At 40.8% G+C, this 23,846-nt stretch overlaps 1 protein-coding gene across 1 annotated transcript; it reads left to right on the forward strand.

The window, feature by feature from the left end:
- Positions 1-14,199: 14,199 nt before the first annotated feature.
- On the forward strand, positions 14,200-22,724 carry LOC309387371 (purpurin-like; the record flags this gene model as incomplete). The annotated part of the gene is made up of 5 exons (XM_081943844.1): positions 14,200-14,319; positions 17,422-17,558; positions 19,248-19,360; positions 21,670-21,882; positions 22,714-22,724. 5 exons carry the CDS (start codon positions 14,200-14,202, stop codon positions 22,722-22,724), a joined length of 594 nt encoding a protein of 197 aa, XP_081799970.1.
- Between the last annotated feature and the right edge of the window lie 1,122 nt (positions 22,725-23,846).

Below are 23,846 nucleotides of genomic sequence, written 5' to 3' on the forward strand. Positions count from 1 at the left end.
TCTGTTCTATACGTTGCCTTCTTGGAAAAATATTGACAATTTTGAATGTCTCCATAGGAAAGCATATTGTTTGTTTTATTGTTTGTTTTATTGGATTTATATGCCGCCCTTCTCCCAAAGGACTCAGACAGCGTACAGCATTAAAAACACATATTACAAAACTTAAAAGAAAATTAGAAACAATCCAAGAAACAAACCGAATTAATATAACACTAACATTTTAAAAATTAGATAAAATTAATAGGCCAGGCCGGCTTGCTGGAAAAGCCAACTTTTTAGGGCACGTCGGAAGGACCGGAGGTCGGGGATATTAGATGGCCAAGGATCTAGCTATGTCTAGCTTGGAAAAACAAAGTCTTGATAAAAGGCAATGAGGCATACAGGTGTCTGCAAGGTGTCAAAAAAGCCTAGATGGGGGGGGGGGGTGTTTGATGGCCCTGCCCACTTTTCATATGTGACCAAAACATTTCCTTGTTTCAGAGTGTTTCGTTTCTTCATCAGTCCATTAGATGGCACTACAACTCAACAATTGCAATTTCAAAGGCTACTTTACTCAGCAAAATCTCTCCTTCCAGCATATGTTGAAAATCCTGAATTAAATTAGGATGTACAAATCACTGAAGACCAAGGCATGTTAATCCTCAGCTTTGCTCAAGATTATTAAATTGGAGTATGCGCATCATAGTCAGAAAATTGAATCCCAAGCAACAGCAGAGATTCAATTTCGGCCAATTCTGCAGTAGCAATAACAGTAGCACTTAGACAGATATACTGCCCCATAATGCTTTATAGCACTTTCTGGGTGGTTTACAATGCCAGCAAGTTTGTTATTGTTGTTGTTGTTAGCTGCGAAGCTGTGTCCAGCCCATCACAACCCCATGGACAATGTTCCTCCAGGCCTTCCTGTCCTCTATCCTCCTTTAGAGTCCATTTAAACTCCATCCAGCCACCTCATTCTCTGTCCTCCCCTTCTTCTTTTGCCCTCAATCTTTCCCAGCATTAGGCTCTTCCCCAGTGAGTCCTTCCTTCCTTCTGTCAGCATGTTACCCCCAACAATCTGGGTCCACATTTTACCAACCTCGGAAGGATGGAAGACTGAGTCCACCTCAGTAGTTTGAAGCAAACTGGGACTGAACTCAACTAGAATAGAATAGAATAGAATAGGAGCTGGAAGGGACCTTGGAGGTCTTCTAGTCTAGCCCACTGCTCAAGCAGGAGATCCTGCACTATTTCAGACAAGCGACTGTCCAGTCTCGCACCCATGATTTCTGAAGGCAAGCTGTTCCACTGGTTAATTGTCCTCACTGTCAGAAAATTTAAGTTTCTCCTTAATTCCAGGTTGCTTCTCTCTTTGATTAGTTTCCAACCTTTGTTTCTTCTTCTGCCCTCTGGTGCTTTGTAGAATAATTTGACCCCCTCTTCTTTGTTTGTTTGTTTTATTGGATTTATATGCCGCCCTTCTCCCAAAGGACTCAGGGTGGCGTACAACATTAAAAAACACAGATCCCGAAAGTTAAAAAGAAATTAAATACATATCCAAAAAAAACAAACCCAATTTACAGGACAATACATTAAAAAAATGAGATAAAATTAACAGGCCAGGCCGGCTTGCTGGAAAAGCCAACGTTTTAGGGCGCGACGGAAGGACCGGCGGTCAGGGATTATGCGAAGCTCCGGGGGCAGCTCATTCCAGAGGGAAGGCACTCCCACAGAGAAGGCTCTCCCCCTGGTGGTCGCTAACTGACAGTGTCTGGCCGACGGCACCCTGAGGAGACCAACTCTGTGGGATCGTACTGGACGGTGGGAGGCTACTGGTGGCAGTAGGTGGTCTTCTTTATGGCAGTCCCTCAAATACTAGAACTAGTTTGATCTGAATCTGGATTTCAAGAAGCTCAATCCAATTCATAACATTAAGCTGCTAAACAGCTTCTGTAAAAAAAGGTCTTAACTTCTTAAGCAAATGCCAAATAATGGAGACAAATGATAGAGACAACCGGATTCAGTAATTGTCAAGGCTCACTTCATATCAAAGGGATCATATTACTAATGAGACCACTGAGGTCAACCAAATCATAGTGGAATGATAATTAAGTCTATTATGATTTGTTTCATGCATATCTTTATAATTTCTCACAGTGCACACCATGAATAGTGTCAGTTGTCTTATGGTCCCACAATTATTTACTGGTGTTTAGATAAAGCTCACTAGCCCTTAAATGACTTCTTTTTTTCTTACTTTATTCTTTGATGATGTGACTGTCAAATCTTGTTAATCAAGTCACTTCTGGGAATGTATACTTGCAAATAATTAAGTAAAAGACTTTATATATTGCCTCCTTTCTCCCTATCTCCAAAATCAGCTCCTTATTAATAGGCCTTATCAAAGAATATTGTTATCTGGAATGTTATTTCCTTGAGCACATTTTACATAAAACTCCTGTTCTTCTTTCTGAAAATATTGAACTGTTCTTCCAGTGAATGAATATCTACAGTAAATGTCATTATATCTATCCCCAATTGACCAAAAGTATACACAGCTGGTCAGAGGTGGTATTCAGCAGGTTCTGACCAGTTCTGGAGAACTGGTAGAGGAAATTTTGAGTAGTTTGGAGAACCAGTAAATACCACCTCTGACTGGCCCCGCCCCCATCTATTCTCTGCTTCCCGAGTCCCAGCTGATAGGGAGGAAATGGGGATTTTGCAGTAACCTTCCCCTGCCACACCCACAAAGCCGTGCCGCGCCCACAAAACCATGCCCACAGAACCGGCAGTAAAAAAAAAATTAAATTCCACCACTGCAGCTGGTCCTCGATTTACAGCCATTCATTTAGTGACCATTTGAAGTTACAGTGGTACTGAAAAAAGTGACTTATGACCGTTTTTCATACTTATGACCATTGCAGCATCCCTAAGACCATGCGATCAAAATTTGAATGCTTGACAACTGGTTTGTAATTATGACGGTTGGAGTGTCCTGGGTCATAGAATCAGCTGTTGCAACCTTCTGCCAAGCAAAGTCAATGGGGAAGCCAGTTTCACTTAACAGCTATGCTACTCAAATCAAATAAAGTTCATTACAGTCAAGGACCAGAGAGCAGAACAAATAAAGACATTCAAGGAATATCTAGTTAAAAATTCTAGAATAAGGTAAAAAAAACCTAGATAAAATCTATATTAAAATCACAAATTGGCATCCAACCTGTCAGTTACACATGACCTACAGTAACTATACTATAATATCAATATCTATGCTTATGGTAAACCTTCTTGGGCCTGAGGAACAGCAGTAAGCTGATAAGGCCAAAGTCTAGTTGCCACACTTCCCATCCATCTCTGGACCTTTATACCAGAGGTGGTATTCAGTAGGTTCTGATCAGTTCTGCAGAACCGGTAGCAGAAATTTTGAATAGTTCAGAGAACCGGTAAATATCACCTCTGACTGGCCCTGGCCCTATCTATTCTCTGTCTCCTGAGTCCCAGCTGATCGGGAAGAAATGGGGATTTTGCAGTATCCTTCCCCTGCCATGCCCACCAAGCCACGCCCACCAAACCATCCCACGCCCGCCGAGCCACACCCACAGAACCGGTAGTAAAAAAAAAATTTGAATCCCACCACAGCTTCGTACCTTCTCCATTCTATCTCACACTGATCCCATCCATCATTCACAGACACCAGTTCATGCTTTATTTGCTAAGAAAAGCAGAAAAGCAGGTATCCTTCTGCCAGTGGCCAAGAGGCAGCATATTCTGGTAGCCTTCCCTGTTCTCCTTTTTTACACAACAAACCATGGTTACTACTTGGATATTTTAATATTGCCCTGTACTTTGGACATTAGTACTTATTTCTGTTTGGATTATTTTAATGATGATGATGATTGTTAGGCAAGCTCCCCGTTGGGAGAGTGAGTGCGTTCAGAGGAGCGTTGTGAGAGTTGTGTTGGAGAACACACAAACCAGCATACAGAGACACTGCAGTTTAAATAGGTTTTTACTTTCGTGATCATTGTCTTTTGATTTCTTATGCCTACTATCTCTCCTATTCTTTTTCCCTCCTCTCTTGCCCTTCCCCTGTGGATATGGCTGAATTGGCAGTAAATAAAACCAGTAATTCAATAAAGCCAAGCAAGAAAGAAATAACATTCAGAGAAGAATTGGAAACAGGAAAGATTTCAATGGTTGAAACTAACAGCCCAGATCAGCTCTTCAAGATAGCAAGTCATTATTCTGCATTTATTTATTGAATTTCTAACCTGTGGTTCTGTCTATATGTCACTTAAGTCAGCTTACAACCATTAAAAATGAAAGTGATAAAACATAGCAATGAACATTTAAAACATTAAAAGGATGCAATGAAAACCAAGACCAAGTTAAAATGAATCTAAGGAAAGGAGTACATTAATTCAATGAACCATTAAAAGTTGGATAAAAATAGATGGATATTGCCATTTTTCTACGGACTGGTAGTTTAAGACCCAAACACCCCCTCCTTGGGGAGAACATGCTGGCTAGGGAATTCTGGGAGTTGAAGTCCACAAGTCTTAAAGTTGTCACGGTGGGACACCCCTTCTGCTGAGAGACTTATAAGCTAACTATAACTTACAAAGAAATGGCGCTATCATGTATTTCCTGAGATAACATATAAGCCCATTGAAACAGAAAAGGCAGTTTTGACAATGTCTCTGTCCATTTTTAGACTATGGGAATTTAGCAAATGACATGTTTCCTCACTCCAAAATCTGGCCTCCACTGGCCTCCTTAAAACCTTTTGTTGACATGTGCCTTGTTTTCCACATTTGAAGCAGTATTTGATCCTGACTGAAGGACTGGCTGCCTGGGATGTGAACTTCTTTAGCTATTTAAATCCAGCTTCAAGAGAGTTATCATATTCAGCTTAGCTTATCCATGAGTGAGTAGGCTGGCATTTCATTGCCCTCTGGAGAGCCATGGGGACATGGCCCGGAAGGAGGTGTAAGGTACGCAACTAACTGATCAGATGCAGAATACACAATGACTGAAAATGATTTGGATCAACTGTTTGCATTTAGCAATGCTCCTGTGTTTTCTTTTCTCCTTGCAGATCAAGACTGTCCCCTTGCAAATCCTTTTTAGAACATCCAATTGCATTAAGCAAATGCCACCGGTTAGGTTAGGTGCTCTTGGGCAAGATGCCCGCAAGATACGTTTTTTTCTTCTCTTCTACCACTCCTTTATCCCCATTCTCTTCTCTCTCTCACTGGATCCAACCCATATAACTCTTTACAGTAGCAGCCCCCAACCTTTTGGGCACCAGGGTCCACTGCTATGGAGAGAGCTGTTTTCACAGACAGGAGAGTGTGTAGTTTTGTGTGTTGCCTACATACTGTGAATGGGGCTTTGCTTGTTTGCATGGCCTAGTTGCTGGCATGCTGTGGACCAGTGCCGATCCATGGACCTGGGGTTGGGAACCCTGCTCTACAGGACATAATTCTCTCTTCAACCTTGCTACCTTGGAGACAAGAGGTGAAGAGGAGGGAAGAGCAAGAAAAAGCAATCCCTGGAGAATTTTGGAAGTCTGATGGTGTGAGCCTCTGACCCTAGTGTTTAGACCACTTGAGGAAGGCTAGGATCAAATAAAATACTACAGCGGCTGACTGTCTGCTATTAACCTTTTGCAGACAGCAAGCAATGAAGACAGAAGTATCTAGGAGGCTGTGTATAGATTAATCCACTATCTGTCAAGTGCAGAAAATCTGCAGTCAAAACAGTTCAAATGAGTACAGGTTTATTGCATGCTAAAACTTCTCTACAAGAATCTGAACTACTATCAGTCAAATCAAATTGGTGGTTGATAAGAATTCAAGGTCGGCTAGACTTAGATCTCCTGTGAGCATGAAGGAACTCGAGACTGATGACATACTTGACTCCTCCTTCTGGCTCAGCCTGATAATCACCTATACTATCATTTCTGATTGAAAAGATGTATCAAGAATTTGAAGACCCACCACATCCCAAAGAAACAATGTCAATCCTATACACAAGGACAACTTTACAAGGCATCCTTTGTTTGTAGGCATCTTCTCATTATATTAAATCCCCAACAGTTTCATATAGCAAGCCAAATTTCAGTTTGATCATACCCACTTTGTGAAGAAAATGCAGTGGGATAGGATTGAGATTCCCTTGACTTCTTGTTTCACACTGTCCCACCTTAAAAACATACACAGGCTACAAAAGAGCTAAGCAACATCCTGACAAAGAAACATTAATTTTGTATGAATGATGAATCTGTAGGTAAATTTTGCTAGGGTTAATCAATATTCTACTGTCATTTCAGTGCCATCTCTATCTCCCTCATCCTCAGATCATGTTTGAAGCAATTTCATGCTCTCAAAAGTGAATGCATAAGTACTGTATGCCTATAATCTTGATTACAAAGAAAACCTTCATATCAAGATTTTTTTCTCAACTGTTGAATGACTAGAATGTCCATCATATTTCTGACCTACTATTGCCTGGATTTGGTTGTCCATTGTGATCTGATGCTGTGTGAAAGGAATATAATCAGTGAATAACAAAGTCCTATGTAGCCCATTTTTACATTCTAGGTACAGAATTTGAAAGAGGAAGAATTATGTTGGCAGGATAATCTTCTATATTTATAAAACCGACTGTGTGTGTGTATATGTTCCAGCATACACACACCTTGAGCAATTTCAACCAAACTTGGTAAACAGATGACTTACCCTCTGGAAACAAATATTGTGGGGGTAAGACACTCCTAAAACCCCTCGGAGTGTGTGTACTGTTAAGATACAGCCTTTTGTGCCTTAAAATGACTTTTACTGTACTGCCGTAAAATAGTTTCTACTGTGCAGCGCAATGGAATTGCCATGGTAATGGCTTCACAATACCCCACAGGGGGACTCCCTCTGGTAAGGAGGAAAATCCAACATTAGAAATTACATTTGGTCCAGTTATTTCCCCCCTATAAATAAATACCCTGGCAACGTCAGCTAGTTTTTTTAAAAAAAGAGCATGTCTGAATCTCCTTTCTCCAACAGCTTTGGAGAATAGAAGAAGGAGTCATTTATTACATTTCTATAATTAACTAAAGATAATCAATTATAAAGAAGTATCATTGAAGTGAATGCTCATGGATAAACCTGGTTTTTTAATGTGTTTGGGCTACAATAACAATAAATCTCAGTTGCAGCTATAAATGTAGGATAATCTATTCTCAGAGATAAATGGATTCTAATGAATTTCTTATACAGGCAGTCCTCAACTTACAACCGTTCACTTAGTGACTGTTTGAAGTTACAACAGCACTGAAAAAAGTGACTTATGACCATTTTTTCACACTTACAAGCATGACAGCATCCCCACGGTCATGTGATTTACATTTGGATGCTTGACAACTGACTCACACTTATGAAGGTTGCAAGGCAGGGGAGGGTTTCACATACGTTTAGCACCGGTTCGGCCCTCGTGCACTCACTTCGTGAGTGTGCGGCCTTCCATGCATGCAATTTTCTTGCACACATGGCTTGCACACATGCACGTGGCTTAGAACACGTGGCTAAATAGGACGGCATAGAGCCGGGGGAGCAGGTCGCCACTACCAGTTCGCCTGAACCGGTCCAAACTGGCTGAATACCACCTCTGATCCCAGGGTCATGTGATCCCCTTTTACAACTTTCTGACAAGCAAAGTCAATGGGGAAACCAGATTCACTTACCAACTATATTACTAACTTAACAACTGCAGTGACTCAATGTGCAGTGCACATTAACCAATGTGAAAAGAAAAGTCGTAAAATGGGGCAAACGTCACTCGACAAATTTCTCACTTAGCAAGATAAATTTTGGGCTCAACTGTGGTCATACGTTGAGGACTACCTGCATTCATTATAATAAAAAAAAAACATTTATTCAGGATCTTAATGAGAGTAGTAAAATCTAATGCAAATTAAAAGAAAAAAGAATAGAAAGGCAAAGGCTCAAAAGAGAAGCAAAAAATGTAGAAAATAGAAAATAAACTATAATGAAGAGAAAGACAAGACCTTCTTGATTTATTAGTCCTTGGCTAGTAAGATATGTGTGAGCAAAGAGCTTTTGTATTGCTTTTGGCAAGAAGGGGTTAAAATGTTATAAAAGTCTCATTGGTACTAAATATTTTGCAAAAGCCAAAGGGAATGGGCTTAGCTGGAAAAGTATGTTTAACTACTAACACAGATCTTGTGGTGCAGTTTTAAAATTGACTTCTGCACATTTAACTGGCTGATTATTTCACAATGCTGAAATGACAAAGTTTTTTGGTTCTAGATGTTTTGGGGTTGGTTTGGTTTCTTCTGTTATGTAAAAGATGTGTTGATTGATAATTGAAGATGGACAGTCTGAGTACAAAGATTACAGATGATGTTTTTTACATAATGGATAATCCACAGTTAAGCATCTTATTCAGATTCAAAAGATAAATAGCCAATTAGGGTCTTTTCAAGCTTCCTTATTTAAAGGCAAGAACAAGGGAGTCACCTGTAGTCCTTCAACAGCAAGAATTATTTGCGATGAATTCCAGAAGCTCCAACAAGATATCAAGGTAGGTTTTTCAGAAGGTTTGTTTAGAAAGCCTGTTTTCTTTTGCTTATTTAAGAGAAATGCCATGTTTCTTGTTATCAGATATCAATGTGATCTTAAAGAGTTATCCCTTTATTGCTTTCATGAGACAGAGATCAGATAGCTGGATTCGTGGATAGATGCCTAAAAAAGATTTGTTTTCTTGTTTCATGAGTTAGCCCTAGCCCTAAAATATATCTAGCGCATGAAGGTTTTCAGCTATTCCGCAGATAATAGAGGTGCCAAACCAGTGATGTGCAGTCAGGGGAGGCAGGGGAGGCAGAGCCTCACCCCTCTCATCAGGAAAAGAAAAAAAACCTCCCCTTTTCTCTTTCATCTCTTTCTTGCGCGTGCAAGCAAAATATCCCAGGTTCACGGTGGCGGGGACAGCAACCCCTTCCGCTGCGCTGCGGAAGAGAGCCACAGGAAGGAGGGGAATGGGACCACATGCACAGGAGGTCCCATTCTCCTCCTTCCTGTGGCTCTCTTCCGCAGCGCAGCGGAAGGAGTTGCTGTCCCCGCCACCGTGATCCTGGGGTATTTTGCTTGCATGCTTGCAAAGATCAAAGTTGTCACAGTCCTCCCTTCATGATGATAATTTGATGATATCACCAGCCTCACCAGCCCTAAACCTCACCGCATGTCACTGTGCCAAACCTTGTTAGGAAAGATTTTGTCAGTTTAAATCAGTTCACTCTAAAAGCAGATAAATATTGCAGATAAATTCAGGATTTCTGGTGTACAACAGGAGTTTTGGGAGAGCTGTGTGTGAATTCTTCCTATTGAACAATAGATTTAAGAACATTGTCTTAGCAAAATATTAAAGGAGCTGAACTATTATGCAAAAAATATATATATCATGATGACTTGAGCTCATTTTCTGAGCTCAACTAATGATGATTTTATGAACACATCCAGAGGAGTTTCTTAGCCATATTATAAAAGTGGTTTTCTATTACTTTCTTCAAAGTTATCTTTTTTCATTTTCTTAACCTACAGGCCTCACATTTCCTAGCAGTCTCCCATCCAGCTATTAATTAGCTCTGAGCCTGCTTAGCTTTTTCAAGATTAGCTAAGGTCAGGTAGAAGTTATTCTCTGCTGTTAATTAGGTTAGGTAAAAAGCCACCATCTGTGATATCATCAGCTTGACCTTTGCTGAATGGGCTTTTTAGACCAGTGTTTCTCAACCTTGGCAATTTAAAATTGTATAGGCAAACTCCCAGAATTCCCCAGCCAGTATGCTGGCTAAGGAATGCTGGGAGTTGAAGTCCAGACATCTCAAAGTTGAGAAACATTGGTCCTGAGGACTTCATATTATTTAGCAGTCTTAAATGTTTGCAAGACTGGCTAGATGGAAATTCTGCTGGGGGGTTTTGTAATACAACAACTGGTGGTAACATCTAAAGAATGAAATCACATGTTGTAGTTTAGATCAGGGCTCTTCAACCTTAGCAACATTAAGACTTGTGGACTTCAACTCCCAGAATTCCTCAGCCAGCAAAGAGGAATTCTGGGGGTTGAAGCCCACAAGTTTTTAAGTTGTCAAGTTTGGAGACCCCTGGTTTAGATAACAACTGAACAGACACTTTACATTTTGCTTTCTGAAAAGTTTCAGTTGTTGGAGAACTACAATCTAAAAAAAACCCTTTATCATTTGAAGCAACAGATTGCGTAAAGTAGATTTTCAGCAGGGCAGACTGAATTGTTACTTCACAACATCACATAACACAAGAAAACACACACATTTAGTCTTTGCAACCAGGAGAACCAGAAACCAGACCTTGCTTAGAGATCAAGGCCAACCAAAGGGTACTGCTATTCTAATTTTCAATAAACCATTCCAAAAAGTCAGAGGCAACCCAAGAAAAGTTACGTGTTATCTAGCTTAAGGGAGCCCTCTGAGAATCACTTATAAGAGACCATCCCAAAGGTTGATTGCCATATGTCGCACTTCCTGATCTAGATTCAAAATACACTAACTGGTAGTTTGAGAGGCACAGTGCTAATAATTTTGCAAGATGGTGCATTTTATCAAGTGATCTCTCTCCATCAGTTTGAAGTGATGTGGTTCAACGGGTCTTTTGAGAAACAGGCCTTTTCTCACTGTTTTGTTTTAACTCTTGAGACAATGAATATTGATGAACTGAGTTTTAAAATCTCAGAGTTGTCTTTTGAGTGAATAGGCTGCAAAGGTGTCGGAAACAACCACTTTGGAGAAAGGAACAGGTGACTTGGAAGCAGGTGTAAATTAATCAGATCCAGTGAAGACTGGAGTAATTTGCTTTAGAAAGCCCAAGAGATAAATGACATCTGTGATCATAAGCAGATATTAACCGGGGAGATAATAGCCTGCTGTCTTTTGCATTCAAGCAATTCTCTCTGCTGCTGTTTCAGCAACCATCAATCTCAACAATTGTGATTCTGGGATGGTAGATGGTGGCAGGCCGCTTTAGGAAAGCCAGGTTAGAAAAACCTTCAATGGATACAGAAGAAAGAATAAGATTGTTCCATAATTTTATGACTCGTGAAATTATTCAAAGGGGGAGCTGTGTGAGAGAGGATGGACAATGGCAAAATGATTTATTCTACCAAGGCATATTTAATACATGCATGGAAAGTTTGAAGGTGAATGGTGCAGGTGAAGTATTCCAACACAAGGGGAAATAATGAATGTCTGAGGTATGTTTAGGACAACTTATGACCTATAGGGTCTCACATTTCTTTGTTCTCTCATTATAGCCCCCAAAATTATAGCCCTCTCATTATAGCTCCTCAATCATTTTCACCATAGTTCTTGCAATCTAGTTGAGCTAAATAACCGGAGGTACATAGTATATATACCCTCTGAAAGTTGCTGCTGGGTTAGAATGTTCATAATATCCCCCAGGGGGATATTATTACATACATAGAGAATTATTAATTAATTAATTAATAATTAATTGATCATATTAATTGAGCTAATATAGTTTTTTTCTTCAACCACACTTTAATTTCCCTTTATATTAAAAGTTGCATTTGTCCATCTCACAGTCATAATTTTGTGCTGACTTTGCCTTTTGTTTTGCTTTTATTGTGGTTGTCATAATATGCCTTTAAAAGCCAAGGGCAACCCTCCCAAAATGTTTTGAAAGTCTGAGCTAGAGAGATTGTTTGGGGAGGGGACAGCAACAGCAGAATGTAAGAGAACAAGAAGGAAAGCCGGAGGGCAGAGTTAAGCAAGAAATCAGCCTGGAATCAGCATTCTAAGTCCAACGCCTCTTGAATTCCACTTAACTCCTATCTAGTGTGCTAATTAAGTGCTGACCATTAGTTGACTCTGTTCATGTGTATAGACATGAGAAATAAATCAGCTTAACTGGAACTCAGCCTGGGTGGTGCTAATTCTTTACGTCTGTCACAGGCCCAGCTTCCTGCGACTGACATGAACATGCAGAGATCTCTAGGGCTGATGCTGCTTTCCACAGCATTTTTTTCTTCCTATTGTTTATTAAAAATAATATTGTTTAGAGGGAGTCATCTAGACATATATACTTCCCCTCCCTTGCTTATCCTTTATTACAACAAAATTATCCTTAAATTTAAATAATAGTCTTCCAACAGCCAGCCCACAACCATAGAGCGTAGTTCCAGAGAGGCTGCTGCCGGAAGACTCAGCAGCGGATCTCCGGAGTTTGGAAGCCGGTTATGCTCGGAGCATGGTGGTGGCGGCGTCAGCAGGGCTGTGGCAATGGCAGCCTGGCCCAGCCTTGCAGGGAGAGCTGGGCATGGTGAGGCTGGGAGGCACGGGAGCTGGAGGCAGAACAAGTGCTCACGCAACCTCTCTTTCCAGCTGGGCAGAGTGCCACATGGCTTAGGACCTTTGGGATATTACTGGGTTGATGAGTGGCGCTCTGCCTGGCTAGAAAGGGGGGTTGCCGGGCAACTGTTCATGAGAGCAGCTGCCAGGCAACCCCCTGCTCCAGCTGGGCACAGCACCATCCACCAACCTAGCAGTATCCCAAAGGCATCAAGCAATGTGAGCATCTTTGCCCCCCTCCCCCTGGCTCCTGCTGCTTTGCGCCTTGGGGATATTGCTAGGTTGGTGAGTGGCATTCTGCCTGCTGGAGAGGGGGTTGTCCAGGGGGCTTATTATTGAGGGAGGGCGTATATTTTTGCCCACAGGTAAAATATGGCATGGCCTTATTATCAGGACATGTCGTAATTTCGGGGAAACGCGGTAGTATCATCAATCTAATATACTTGTATACAGATTGATATAATTATTAAACATCCATTAAGCCTAGCTATTATTACATCCTTTCAATATAAGACATATTAAATTTGAAGTAAATTTATATTATGACATTTTATTACATCATCCTGAAATCATCCAATGATGTTACATCTTTATAATTATTCTATATAGAATTGTTTATCTTTTGTAAAAAGGATATTCAACATCATCTCCATGATCCTTCCTCACTTACAGTATTGTATAAGATGTCACACTAGATATAGACAAGTCAGATTTTGGCCCAGTAAAATCTAGGACAACTCTGCACATGGTGTTCCCACTGCTCTGGCTCCACCTGCTTTTGCTTTTGTGCGTCCATGGTTGTGTTGCTGTTGTGGTGCATGCTAAGATGCAGAGGGCCTAGTTTTCCATTGTAAGTTTGAAGTTTGTGAGCAAACCATTCCTACTGGAAGAAACTTCAACCTCTTAACTCAGGGGTGTCAAACTCAAAGCCCAGGGGCCAGATCCAGCCCACGGGGTGCTTAGATGTGGCCTGCAGAGCTGTTCTGGAAACACCGAAGGACCAGCCTGCGGTGCCTCTGCCAGTGAAAACACAATTCGGGTGGGCCGCAGGCAGCCCTCCCGAGCTCCATTTTCACTGGCAGAGCACTTGGGTCTGCACAGGTGCCCCCCGATATAAGTGATGTTGAGCTGGCCCCCCGCGCGCCCCCTGATGCGGCCCTCAATGAAATTGAGTTTGATACCCCTGTCTTAACTCTTCCCATTCCACATACAGTAGCATTTCTTAATCTCCCCAGTTTAAGATATGTGGACTTCAACTCTCAGATTTCTTCAGCCAACATGGCTGACTGGGGAATTGTGGGAGTTGAAGTGCACATGTCATAATGATGCTAAGATTGAGAAACACCGCCGAAGAGATTTCGCTGCAGTAGTAACATGCCTTCTTGTTCCCGTCCCGTCACTTGTCACTTTTTAAAAATTGTGAAGAGCGAGATGGTTCTTCGACAACTCTCCTGCATTTTATCAATTGAGGTGACTTTTGTTTTTACAAAATACCGAACAAGCAAACAATAATGTGGTGTACATGAAGTTAGGAACAAGCCATCTAATTATTTGGCCTTTTGAGTTGCTTAGTGCTCACCTTGTTCTGCGACTTGACCTCAGTTCAACTCCAGTTTACCCGTTTGTGGCAATATCTCGCAGAGCTTACCTGTAGTAATATATGCCCTGACTTTGAACTCAAAGTGAGGGAAGAATCTTTGAAGTTAAGTACTAGAAGACGAATGCCGGTAACCAAGTAAATAAAAGCAAGGCATTATGGTAGATAGAGATGTCTTTTTAATCTGGGCTCCATTGTGTTGCTTTACAGAATGAAATACAATCACTACACCCTCCTGATGACCCTGATCTTCATGATTAATGAATGCATGGGACAGACTTCATGTGTGGTGGACTCATTCACTGTGAAGGAAGACTTTGACTCCAAACGGGTAACTATGAACTAATATCAAGGGCAAAGAGCATGTGGATTAAAGTAAAGTCATTAGTTGAAGTCCACATAACTTTCTGCACACAAACCAAACTTGGTTTCTAAAATGTGTTAGTCTTACCAGAGTCAGCGTTTTGATTCTTTTTTTTTTAAATCTCAACTTACTGTGCTCGTGGGAATCTACTTGCAAATCAGTCTTATTCCTCTTTGTTTTATAGTTTTGGCTTAGAGGATATGTATACTGTACAGTGTATGGCAGGGGTGTCCAAACTTGGGAACTTTAAGACTTGTGGACTTCAACTCCCAGAATTCCCCAGCTGGGGAATTCTGGGAGTTGAAGTCCACAAGTCTTAAAGTTCCCAAGTTTGGACACCCCTGGTGTATGGGATGGGGGGAATGGACTGCTGTATCTATTTCATCCCCCTAACTTAGGAAAGAGAGTTATCACCAAGGCAGGTAAATCAAGCTAAAACCTCCTTCAAATCCAGCTCTACTCTTGCTGATTTCATAACAGTCAGGTTCATAATGGTTTTTTTGACAATAATATGAGATCAGTATCACATTGCTTTCTCTTGATTGTTTGGTTGTGTTGTTTTTTAACACTTTTCATTCATTCATTCATTTATTCATTCACTCACTCACTCGTTCACACATTCATCCCCTTCCCTCCATTCCACTCCACTCCGTTCCATCATGATTTTTGTGCTGCCCATCTCGCCTAAAGGCAACTCTGGCGGGCTTACAATCACTGCGCAATAAATAGCAATAATAATTGACAATTAAAGGTTGGGCAGGAAGGGAGTGTGATGCACATGGGGAGAGGTAGGAGTCTTTCTCTTAATCTGTCAAGTGTAACGTGCCTCTATTGGGGCTCCAGGCCAACTGGTGGGTCTTCAGGCCCTTACAGAAGGTCAGAATGGTGGGTATGGATCTCACCTTGGGGCGTGTGGTGTGGTATACAATGTTACAAAGGGCAGGAACCATGGCCCCAAAGGCTCTTCTCTTGGATCCTATCAGTCAAAATTCCTTGACTGATGAGGTCCACAACATGATTTTTCTGCAGGCTTGTCCTGGGGTGGGTGGGGGGGGAGATAGTTCCGCAGTTAGCTTGGACCCAGATGAGCTTCCCAGTCTATTCCACACTCTTTATATTTCTTGTTGGTTCCTATTTAAGTTTTAAGTATGCCTGACTCAATTTAATTTCCTAGCCCACAAAGAAGAGGGAGTCGAACTATTCTCCAGGGCACCTGAGGGTAGAACAAGAAGCAATGGGTGGAAACTAATCAAGGAGAGAAGCAACTTAGAACTGAGGAGAAACTTCCTGACAGTCAGAACAATTAATCAGAGGAACAGCTTGCCTCCAGAAGTTGTGAATGCCCCAACACTGGAAGTCTTTAAGAAGATGTTGGATAGCCATTTGTCTGAAACAGTATAGGGTCTCCTGCCTAGGCAGGGGGTTGGACTAGAAGACCTCCAAGGTCCCTTCCAACTCTGCCATTGTATTGTATAGTGGCTGTTAACCAGTGGTGAAATTCTGTGGGTGTGGCTTGGTGGGCATGGTGTGGCTTGGTGGGCGTGGCAGGGGAAGGATACTGCAAAATCCCCATTCCCACCCCACTCTGGGGCCAGCCAGAGGTGGCATTTGCAGGTTCTCCGAACTATTCAAAAATTCCGCTACCGGTTCTCCAGAACCTGTTAGAACCTGCTGGATTTCACCCCTGCTGTTAACTCAGAGGCTCTTCCAGGCAGAACCAGAGAGGTAGACAGGGGGCTTTGGGCCATTGAATCCAAAACACTGGGACAGAGTTTCTCACGTAGATAAATGACAGATTGATTAACCTGTGCCTGTCCAGTTCTTGCTGAATTGTACTCTCAGCAGCCCCAACCCATATGCCAATAGTGAGGGATGATGGGAAACATAATTCAATAAATCTATAAGGGCACAAATTTCCCAATTCAGCCTATGCTGGATGGCCTCCCATGAGAAAAACAAGAATTGTATTTTTTCAACAGTTTGGTTCCATTATTAATTGGTCCTTTGCATCAAGGATTTTCTTAATGTGCAATTGAATGTGTCGTCTTGCAAATAGCTACCTAGTATTGCTCTCACAAGCTATTCAACCATAAAAAGTGGTTATTTTCACTGTTAATGACCACTTTTAAAATAAGAAATAAATTATTACTTCATTCTTCTGTTTGAATAGCTTTCAGCATTCATTAATCTCTATTTATTTACTTATATCATGCCTTTGTATATGTTTTTATACATACAGTATAGTAGAGCCTTTATTGTCATTGTACATCATGTATACAACGAAATTGGTTTTGGCCTCACTGGTGCAATCCATGACAAAAATACAAACAACATAAATAGTATGAAGAATAATCCTTATGCAAGTAATTAGGAAAAGAAAAAAGAAAGAAAAAGAAAAAACTAATCATACGTTTCCACGTGTGCGTGGAATGATTGTGGTTGTGTTTAAGAGTCTGACAGCCCAAGGATAGAAATTATTTTTAAACCTATTTGTTTGGCTGGCTATGCTTTGATGTCTTCGTAGAAGTGCGAAGAGACACTGACCAGGGTGTGAATCATCTCTGAGTATCTTCCTTACTCTGCTAAAGCAGTGAGATGTAATGTCATCCAATGGTGTTGGAGGGCAACCAATGGTTTCTTGTGCCAAATAACTCAAGGCAGTGAACAAACCTAATATCCTTCCCTCCTCCTATTGTCCCCAACAACAACAACAATCCTGGGAGGTGACTTGGGCTGAGAGAAGAACTGGCCCACAATCACCCAACTAGCTTCTATGCTGAGGTGGGAGTGGAATTCAGCCTCCTGGTTTCTAGCCTAGCACCTTAATCACTAGACCAAGCTTCCAACTATTTAGACAGATTCAGGAGGTGGTTTCACTGTATCCAAATTAGACAATGGTTTAAGACCTGTATTTAAATTAAGGACACGTAGGGAATCAGTTTGCAAGAGTTTCTCCATCTCTCCATCAGATCCAGTTACTTTAACTTGTAGTCATCTCTTGTGCAGTGTTCATTGTGAAGATGTACTCACTGTCCTTGTAACCTTAACTATTATTTTTTTGTATTTTAGTATGCAGGTAAATGGTATGCTCTGGCCAAGAAGGACCCAGAAGGATTGTTTCTACAGGATAATATCTCAGCTGAATACACCATTGAGGAGGATGGGACTATGACTGCATCTTCCAAAGGCAGGATGCAGCTTTTTGGGTAAGCTGCAGCTGCATATGTGTAACTAGCATTTCTGTGTCATTAGGCACTTGTTCATTTTATGTAGGACTACATTTTTGTGATCAAGATGCCCAGCGACTCTAATGTGGAAGTCACAAAGTGGAAGCCTTGGCTTATATCGCCATGGTTCATTGAATAAATCTGAGTTTTTTTACAAATGTAACCCAAGACTCACAAATCACAATGACCTGTTTCACCCAGCAAGATCAGGCCAAGCAATAGCAATAGCACTTAGATTTATATACCACATATCGCAGTGTTTTACAGCCCTCTCTGGGTGGTTTAGAGAGTCAGTCTATTGCCCCCAACAATCTAGGTCCTCATTTTATCGACCTCGGAAGGATGGACGGCTGAGTCAAGCTTGAGCTGTGAGACTCAAACTGCCAAACTGCTGGCAGCCAGCAGTCAGTAGAAGTAGCCTGCAATACTGCATTCTAACCACTGCGCCACCGCAGTTTTTAGGTTAAGTAACCTATGTTATTATTTATTTATTCATTCATTGGATTCTTATCCTGCATTTACTATTTTTTTATAACTCACTCAAGTATTCCCAGTATTCCTTCCTTCTATTTTTCCCACAATAAGAACCCTGCAAGGTGAATTGGGTGGAGAGAGAGTGACTGGCTCAAAAGTCACCCAGCAGGCTTTTTTTACGCCTCAGAGGAGAATGGGTTTCCTGTTTTCCGCTTGGTGCTTTAACCACATGATGTGAGAAGTCAGGCATTGTGAAGGCTGCAAATAAGTAAAATGAGTCTGACAGACGATTTGGTTATCAAAGTCTTAAACTGCAGAGTTAACCATCAACAATGTTGGGAATTGGATAATCCAAAGGATATAGAGGGCATCAAGTTGCCATTGCTGAAAATTACATTATATGCTTAGATTGTCTAGCAGTGATTAGTGTGCATCAATTCAGTTGTCTGTTGTCACTAATGCACATAATTATCAACTTACAAGAGTTCATTTAGTGCTCATTCAAAATTAAAATGCCCCCCCCCAAAGTAACTTATGAACCATTTTTCACACCGCTGCAGCACCCCCCTGGTCACATGATCAGAATTAAGATGCTTGGCAACTGTCTCATATTTATGATGGTTCCAGGGAGGGTCATGTGATCCCCTTTTGCAACTTTCTGGCAAGCAAAGTCAGCAGGGAAGTCAGATTCATTCAACCACCACGTAACTAATTTAACCACTGCACTGATTCATTTCAGTGGTTTCTGAATTTACACAATACAACAAAACAGAAAAATCACAGAATGACTTAGGTTTATGCATCATACTAACTAAGCCACAAAAATCCCTACCAAATTTCAAAAAATACAAAATTTAGCATTTTTGTGGAAATGCAGACCCTAGGTTTGTTGTACATATTGCATGAACAAAAAGGAAAAAAAAACTAATGCAGAGACAAGCAGATTGCACTTGGCATGGCATGGTATGGCTTTGAGCTATCATCTTAGTAAACCAGTGTTTCGAAATCTCAGCAAGTTTAAGATGTGTGGACTTCAACTCCCAGAATTCCCTAGCCCATAGGTATTTAATGTAATAAATAGTATAATACCGAAATCAGAACAGGATGAAAGCACTGTATATTCCAGGCAAAAGAGAAAAATGTCAGTTACATAAGAAAAAAATTAAAATTAATTTCAATATCTTTCTGTTTTAGATTCTGGATGGTCTGTGCTGATATGGCGGCTCAGTATTCAGTACCTGATCCCACTACACCAGCCAAGATGTTCATGAATTATCAAGGGCTGGCAAGCTATTTGTCAAGTGGAGGTCAGTTCCCCCCTCCCCTAGTTTTTAAGCAGAGCATGAGGGCAACATCATTTTCCTGCCTACATTTAAAAAATATATATTATTAAAACTTTTTAAAGTGAAGTTAAAAACTAACACAAATTAATATAAAGTAAGGAAGATATAGTGATGCACTGGCTCACTGGCTAAAACGCTAAGCTTATCAATCACAAGGTCGGCAGTTCAGCGGTTTGAATCCCTAGCGCCGTGTAATGAAGTGAGCTCCCGTTACTTGTCTCAGCTCTGCCAACCTAGCAGTTTGAAAGCACGTAAAAATGCAAGTCGTGCCATAGGTTCGCTATCCCGGATATATCATATATTTAATGACTATTTCATCTTCTGGTAGAGAATTCTTCAATTACGTGTTGCATCGAAGAAAATGAGAAGTTCTGAATTGCTGACTAGTTTCATTAGATGACTCCAGAATGAAAGAGGAAGAGGCAGTTCTATTTACTTTCATCATGTTGTGCATAATTTTAGGCACCTCTACTCTACTTCTTTCCAGCCATATTTGTTTTGCTTTTCCTGTACATTTATGGCCAAGAATGTATAGGAAAAACTATGACACTCCAAAGTGCTGTTTTCAAAAGGAAACTGGACTATTTTTTTCCTTGAGGTTCTTCTTCCTTAAAACTTCAAAAGTTACCTTTTGAAGAAGCACTTTTGAGACAACTATGACTTGGATGACTGATAATCTCCACAAACGTATATCCATTTGACTGTTTGCAGTCTTTTTGACAATAACCTAGTCCTTTGTATGCATATCCCTCTATTTATTATTGATTATATGACTCACAGTTGTATTAAAAAATATTCAAGATGGCTTCAGTGAGAATGAAAAGTATGTCCTAATTCTAAAAAACTGCCCAATTCCTTCCTGTAATGCCAGAAGAACATTCTAAAATAAATTCAGTTTAAATTCTAAGCAAAGTCACACAATCCACTAAGAATGAAACTTGGTGATGTGGCAGTTCAAATTAAGAGGTTTCCAAAGATTGGCAATTTTAAGACATGTGAATTTTAATTCCCAAAATTCCCCAGCCAGATGGGGAATTCTGGAAGTTGAAATATATCTTAAAGCTGTCAAGGTTAGGAAACCCTGCTTTAGAGTGTATTTCAAATGGCAGGCATCATAACTTGAAAAACATCTTAGTAATGGTGGAAATTGAGGGACGCAGTGGCTCAGATGCTGAGCTTGTTGATCAGAAAGGTCGGCAGTTTGGCGGTTCGAATCCCTAGCGCTGCATAATGGAGTGAGTTCCCGTTACTTGTCCCAGCTTCTGCCAACCTAGCCATTTGAAAGCATGTAAAACTGCAAGTAGAAAAATAGGAACCACCTTTGGTGAGAAGGTCACAGCGTTCCATGCGACTTCGGTGTTTAGTCATGCCGGCCACATGACCACGGAGATGTCTTCAGACAGCGCTGGCTCTTTGGCTTTGAAACGGAGATGAGCACCGCCCCCTAGAGTCAGGAATGACTAGCACATAGGTGCAAGGGGAATCTTTACCTTTAATGGTGGAAAAACCTACATTGTTATATTTTCTGGCAAGAAAATGTATGTCACCCTACTACTTTTTCCTCTCTCCTTTGTACTGCTTTCTATCTTTGTTAAAAAAAAAGGTGAGCAACAATTTGAAGACATTAAGATATTAATCACTCAAATGAAAAATCTGCCTGATTAGCTGTTCTCTTTGTCTTTTCAAGGTCTATGCCCTAAAACAAGGCTGTCAAACTCAAGGCCCATAGGCTGGATCTGTCCCATGGGGGTGCTTAGAACTGGCCCGGGGGGCTGACCTGGAAACAGCAAAGGACTGGCCTACAGTCCCTCTGCCAGCAAAAATAAAGCTCAGGAGGGCTGCGTGTGGCCCGCCCAAGCTCTGTGTTCAGCTATGACGGCCTCCTGCTGCCCTCTGCCAGTGAAAATGGAGCTTGGGAGACCGCAACCCTCCTGGGCTCAATTTTTGCTGGCAGAGGGCTCCGGCAGAACTTCATAGCTGAAAACGGAGCCCAGGAGGACCATACGCAGGCTGCAGGACATTGAGCTGGCTATGCACACTTGGTCCCCCGAGGTCAAACACAACCCTGATGCGATCTTCAATGAAATCAAGTTTGACACCCCTGCCCTACACTCTCAGGAAGATTTTTCAAAATTCTGAATGGTTTTTTTGTGTGTGTGAACAAAAAACATGCAGGAAGGACACGGGGTCCATGAATTAATACTGACCCTTTCATTTCTGACACGATCAATAGTTATCAGAACTCATTAGGTGCACTCGGTTTTGTATTCCAGGTGATAATTACTGGGTGATTGACACAGATTACGATAACTATGCCATCACTTATGCCTGCCGCACTCTGAAAGAGGATGGGTCCTGTGATGATGGCTATGCCATTGTTTTCTCCCGCAACCCTCGGGGCCTTTCTCCTGCCATTCAGAAAATTGTGCAGCAGAAGCAGGAGGAAATCTGCATGACCGGCATGTTCCAGCCGGTGCTACAGTCAGGTATGTGGAAAGGCCTAATGGCTCCAGCCATAAATTTGACTTCTTTGGGGCAAACAGGAGGCACTGATCTATCAGAAGACCAAATTTGATATTGTCTATGAAAAGGAAGAATGTGGGAAGATTGTTTCAGTCTAGGCAATTTTAGTCCTGGCCTCAGATTCTAAGATCATGAGAATTCCTGGCGCATGATCAGTACAATTCAGGATAGTGATCTGGTTCATACACTGCACCAAACCATAATGTTAGCACTGATAATGTTAATGTTGGGTAATGAAACATCTGAAAGACAACAATCTAGTTCAGAGAGCAACAAGGACTCCTCATAATAGAGTTTAATTGTATTGTATTGTAATTGGTTTGGCTCAGCATGTTGTGTGAACCTTAATAAACCATAAGATCTAAGAAATTGTGGTTTAATAAATTATGGTTAAATAAACCACACCACAGCATGATGATTTAGCCAAGGACTCCAACAACAGATGATCAAAATGCTTCTGCGAAGACTACATATAGAAAGCCTTCCACATTTAGTTCAACCGCAATTATGAATTTTTAAAAAAGCTGTCTCAAGTTTGAGATTGCAGTCATCTTTTCTAGCAATGAATCCCTTAAACAAACTAAATCTGCCTCAGAATTAAAATTGTACTATTGCCAGTTAATTTTATGGCCTGAACTCCAACTGTAGTATTTATTGATTCTCCTATAAGTAAGGAATGTAAAAAAAATGCCTTGTGGAATTGCCATGTATAGAAATAAGTAAATAAATGATCTGAGCAACTTTTTGTTTACATTACAGGAACTAAAGGGTGTTTATTTTGTTTGTCTCCACAGGGGCTTGTTAAACCGAAACTCCTCCAGTCCAGAGATGAAGTCAAAGGCCTAATGTTGACATCTCAAACATGTTCCTCACAAATTCTTTCATTTTTTTCAAAGCACATTTAAGTTCTGATTTCTAGTATTTAGATTTTTGAAAGAAAACTGGCTCAAGGATACAGCACATTACTTCTCAAACTCTTTCATAAACTGATGCATCTGTTTAAAAACTACACCTTTTTCAATTATCTTTTAATTTTAATTTAACCTTTCTTGGGCAATATTCACCTGATATGGCACTGAATCCTTCAGCAAAAGATACAGGCCTTATGAATGTAATTTTCCTACTACAAAGTTTCTCAAAATCCTATGCCAAGTTTTCCCTCTCCTGCATTAATTCTATCTCTTGACTTATTAAATAGAGAAGCATCAGTTATACACAAGATGTGTATGGAAATTCTCAGTTGTCTAAAATCATGGTTGTCCCAAAGATGCTTTCCTTAAAAGGCAACTGGATATTTTTTGTTGTTGTTGAACAAAACAAGAAAGCAGTTGCCTTTTGAAAACACCTTTGGTTTATACCAGAGTTATGTAAGGAAGGACAATATATGGTTACATTGTCAGTTATGTATGGAAGGACAAACTATTTGAAAATTGTAGTTCACATTAACCTAGAGATTGCAAAGGGGGCCTTTTTATGGGCCCTCCGCTATTCTTTGTGTAGTTCCATCCAAAATGGAGAATCTCCAATTTGCTGTTGCCAGCGTTTGCTAGAAGTATAGAATTGAGGAAGCTCCTCAATAAAGATCCTGCAGACCATCTACTGTATCTGCTTACCAAGGAAAGAGAACAGTGTGGCTTTCTTATTTGAGTGTTTTATTCAAGAGATGACGTTTTCCTGAGCAATTGGTGGTTCTTTGATCCTGGCTTCAGCTTTACTCCTTATTGCGCGTGTCTAATTATTTAGCAAATTATCTGGTATGGTGGCTCATTCCAAATTTCTCAGTAGGATTCGGAAATTATGCTCCACAAAGGAGACATTTAATTTATAAGTTTGAACTATGGAGGTTTTTGTTTTTGGATGTTGGACAGAAGGGGCATTGCATTCATTCATTAGCTCATGCTTAAAGATCCTTAAAGGTACATTTTCC

Source organism: Natrix helvetica (genome assembly GCF_964273705.1).
Source record: "Natrix helvetica genome assembly, chromosome: 2".
NCBI classification, from domain to species: Eukaryota; Metazoa; Chordata; class Lepidosauria; order Squamata; family Natricidae; genus Natrix; species Natrix helvetica.